The sequence below is a fragment of the Habropoda laboriosa genome, unplaced genomic scaffold (genome assembly GCF_001263275.1).
Source record: "Habropoda laboriosa isolate 0110345459 unplaced genomic scaffold, ASM126327v1 scaffold713, whole genome shotgun sequence".
Classification (NCBI taxonomy): domain Eukaryota; kingdom Metazoa; phylum Arthropoda; class Insecta; order Hymenoptera; family Apidae; genus Habropoda; species Habropoda laboriosa.
Window position 1 is genome coordinate 281,161 of NW_017100832.1, and position 4,127 is coordinate 285,287.

General features: G+C 38.2%; 1 protein-coding gene across 1 annotated transcript in view; it reads right to left on the reverse strand.

The window, feature by feature from the left end:
- Positions 1-120: 120 nt before the first annotated feature.
- Positions 121-4,127, reverse strand: part of LOC108577256 (transferrin) — a 7,429-nt gene continuing 3,422 nt past the window's right edge. Inside the window, exons 9-16 of the mRNA XM_017940389.1 lie at positions 3,907-4,052; positions 3,366-3,612; positions 3,150-3,298; positions 2,829-2,990; positions 2,652-2,750; positions 2,374-2,501; positions 2,146-2,301; positions 121-306 (exon numbers count right to left, since the gene is read on the reverse strand). Coding sequence (XP_017795878.1) covers positions 121-306; positions 2,146-2,301; positions 2,374-2,501; positions 2,652-2,750; positions 2,829-2,990; positions 3,150-3,298; positions 3,366-3,612; positions 3,907-4,052 — 1,273 coding nt within the window. The remainder of the gene's footprint in view (positions 307-2,145; positions 2,302-2,373; positions 2,502-2,651; positions 2,751-2,828; positions 2,991-3,149; positions 3,299-3,365; positions 3,613-3,906; positions 4,053-4,127) is intronic.

The following is a 4,127-nucleotide window of genomic DNA, read 5'->3' on the forward strand; positions in this document are numbered from 1 at the left end:
TTATTCTAAAAAAATTTTTTATTAATTACAAACTTTTATTTCTAAATATCACTTTATCAAAACATAAATTTATGTATAAAACTCTTATACGACAATGAAACGAACGAAAGACATTTATGCTTAGGCACTTAGTAGTTTACTTAATATAGCGATAAAAATATATATAAGGATCGTGTTACTGTAATGGGAGCTCAAATCTTTTGCGCCGCTACAATGAGCTTGTTTTACGAAATCGTTAATGATATCAAGATAACCTGGTACTTTTTGAAAATGATGAACTTCGGCTTGTAAATGTTGTGTTGCTTCCTGTAAAAAAAAAAATTATATTTGCATTTGTTTTTAATAGTTCGTATTAATCTGTATTGAATAATCATTGATTTACATGAATCCTCATCCCCTTATAAAATTTTACGTTATACATTTACAATGTGCGATTATTGCTCCTGGATCGATCAGATTTTGGCAAGAGTCAAAGCTGCGGAGAAACCGGAGAAAAAAAAACGTATCTACGTAGATCCGATCATAATAGTTCATGGAGGAGCGGGAAAAATTCCACGAAAAAAACATGAACGTATGCTTTTCGAGGTTTGAAATTATTTATTTGACTATATTTTTGTAAGAAATATATGCTCAAACTGCATTCTATTGGAAAAATACGAAGGTTTTCGCCAATTGGAATAGGTTAAAAATGCGGCGATTGAGGCGTATAGTGACCTTATCAACGGTCGATCAGCAATAGACGCAGTAGAGAGAGCAATTTCTTACATGGAAAGCAAACCGCTTTTTAATTGCGCGAAAGGAGGTTGTTTGGACGTTAATGACGAGATAGTCACGGATGCTGCTATTATGACAACACGCGATGCTGGGTGCGTGGGCGCCGTACGTGACATAGAACACCCTATCTGTTTAGGTCTGTTTTACAAAGCAAGTCAACGTACATATTTTAAGTTATTTGAAATTTCCAATTCAAATAATTTTGAGCGCTATAGCGATATCTAAATCGAAGAATTTACATAATATACAGCAAGAAGGGTATTAGAGAACACGAAGCATGTGTTAATCGTTGAAAAGGGTGCGCAAAAATTAGCGTTGGATAATGGAATCCCGATTTTACCGCCGGGTACTTTGAACATATGTGAATCTTTACCGTCAAGCATGTTTGAATCCATGACATGTTGCACGAATGAAGGAGAATACGATGGAACTGAATGGAAAAATGACATCGACGATGAAAAAGAAGAATGTGATCCAGACTGTGTTATAAAACGATCTATAGAGGGAGAAGCGTATCCTTATTGCGCATTATCGACTGATTCTGATTTATGGGATGAACCAACAATTTTACAGGTGTCGTTTTCGTAGTATTCTTTTTGCTATATCTCACAAATCAATCCTTTGTCACATAGTATTACGTAATAGCAGCATCGTGAAGCAACAAGTAACAATACTTACTTCTTACTTTCAAATTTCTTATGAAATTCTATTAATTACATAACGATCAAGAGACGTAACGAACAATAGAAAATGGAATTAGAATATATTGATATTAGGCTGGTGCAGTTGGAGTAGTTGCATACGATCGAAAAAAACGACTCGCAAGTGGCACTTCGACGGCGGGAGAACCGGGAAAGCCGATTGGTTCTGTTAGTGCAATTGGCACTGTGATTGGTTGCGGCATTTACACAGACGAATATGGCTGCACTTCCATTTCCGGAAACGATATGAGTATCTACTGCTATGCACCAGCACGTAGAATAATTAACAAGCTGTCAGAAAGGGAACCGATTAACTGTGCAGTAAACACAGTGTTACAAAGTTTCGAAAAAGAAACTGGAACATCTGATATAGGCGCCATTGCATTAGACGCAAAAGGCGAACCTTGTGTTTCATTTAAGTGCATGCATTTCCCATGGGCTTTCTGTCGGAAGGGTTACGTTTATTACGGGCTAGCACAGAATGAAAAATATTGGGAAAAAGTAACTATACTCGAACGACCTCTAGACTGCATGTGCATAAGTTCCGACGAAGAATAAAAAAATAGAATGTACATATATATGTCTAGTTTTGATAATAATATTAATATTCGTACGTATAATGTTATTATTATTTTACTAATATCTTCATTAATATTATGTTCTCACGTACCGGGAATATAATGCTACTATTTGAATCGTACATCCCATACATCGAGAACGCCGGCGTTTCACCTTGGAATGTGACGCCGAAAAGTTTGTCCATTTCCAATAGCATCAAGTAGATCTCTTCGCGTCTCAAGCCCGTCATATTTTCGCTCGCTACCACCTGAAGATTATACCCCAAATTTAAAGGCAATTCTAACGAATGTTATTATAGAATTATTATTATTGAAATTACCGCGCTCAACGGAGCCCACGTAAGCAAGCATACTTCATTCGTGTCAACTTCATTGAAGCATAACGTTCGATACTGCTTCATCCTCGATACTTCGTCTTGCTGAGCGGCACGATTTTGCGCTAAACTAGCTAAGATAGGATAATAGGAGATTTAAAATACAGCACGTAGGAAAAAGTACGATCTTGCGTGTATCGACAATTATGAAAGTAAGAGAAATTTTGGAAATTCGCTAATGAATTATGAATTTCTAAAATTTTTAAGAAACGTTATTTATTTACCAGTTTTTCCATCGATGCCCTTCAAGTCGACAAAAGCGACATCTCCACGGCCAGACATCATACATTCGAAGGCAGCGGTATCATCTCCAACTCCGTTCGCTGTGAATCGTATCCTTGTTTAGTCTATATTTACAACGCGACATTTGACGTGTTTATTGCCGCGTTACATGTACACACCTTGTTTAGTCAACGGGTATAAATTACACGGCATTTGTCCGTCGCTGTCGCTCAGACCGACAATGAAGCTCTCCGTGAAGAAACCGGCAACCGCTTCCGTATCGGAACAATGTGTGCTTCCACACGAGATGTTCTTCAAGGTGGCCACGAAACTATTCCATCCTGCAATGAAACTAACGATCCTTAACCAATTTTTTTCCACCGAAAACACTCCTCGATAGTACGTATGTTTCCTTCTTTTTTTTTAAATAGTATTTTTAAAAAAGTCTTTTCTCTCTATTTGCTTCGAAATATTTCAGGCGACGGAAATTGTATCCATACCCACGTCTCTAAATCCCGTGAAACACGCCTTGGCGCCTTTCAAGTCTTTCAAACTCTTGATCCACGAATCCTGTTTCACGACAGCTGCGATCCTGATAAATTCGTTGTTCCTCCTTGGTACCGCCTGCACGACCATTTTCAGACCCATCCTAAAGTTGGAATTTACCGGTAGAGCAAGTATTCTTTCTTCTTGCGAACTTGTGCAAATTTTCTCACCTTCTGGCATCCAACAGTTCCTCTGGCCTCGCGACGAATATGTCCGCACGCTCGGTTGTAGCAGCCTTTAAACAAGATTCCCGGCTCAATTCCTGGATACAGGCAATCGCTGGCTCTACACCGTAAACGATCGAAGCCTCTCTCAACCATCGACACTTGTTCTCCTCTAGATTCGACGAGACGCACCATTTTACTCTTCTCGACGGATGACACGATGAGCGATAGTTTGCGCTCATGAATCGCGGAACTACGATCAAATGTTGTTAGCAGTTGAAACATGTTTATATTTGTCAAACAAAACATTTGTTAAAATCATTTTATCACACTGTAAAAGGGGTAAGCCTCAACTGATAAGATACAGATAATGGTGAATTGCTTGAAATCGTACTAGTACCACATTCAATCTAATCAGTTGAATAGAAAGAACGAGCGAGTACTTTTTAATAGATTTGTTCTCTTAAGAACTTTTTCTTCGAAAAAAAAAAAAAAAACGATCGGAAAATCGGCGTTGTTTGTGTTGTAATTAATCGTTGCTAATTACATCTTATTAGGTAGTCCATCGGCTTTTCCAGAGTACTTGTGCTCACCGGTGTCGAATGGTAGTTCTCCATTATTTGAAGCAGCACCCAGCCTAACCGGTTCTTTATCAGGGAGTTCATCATCTTCTCCACCTTTACCGCTACCTCTCTGGTAAAACGTAAACGTCACTTAAAAGTTACATCAATTCTTTGTGTACCAAAGACTTCGCTCTTCTTTTTTCTG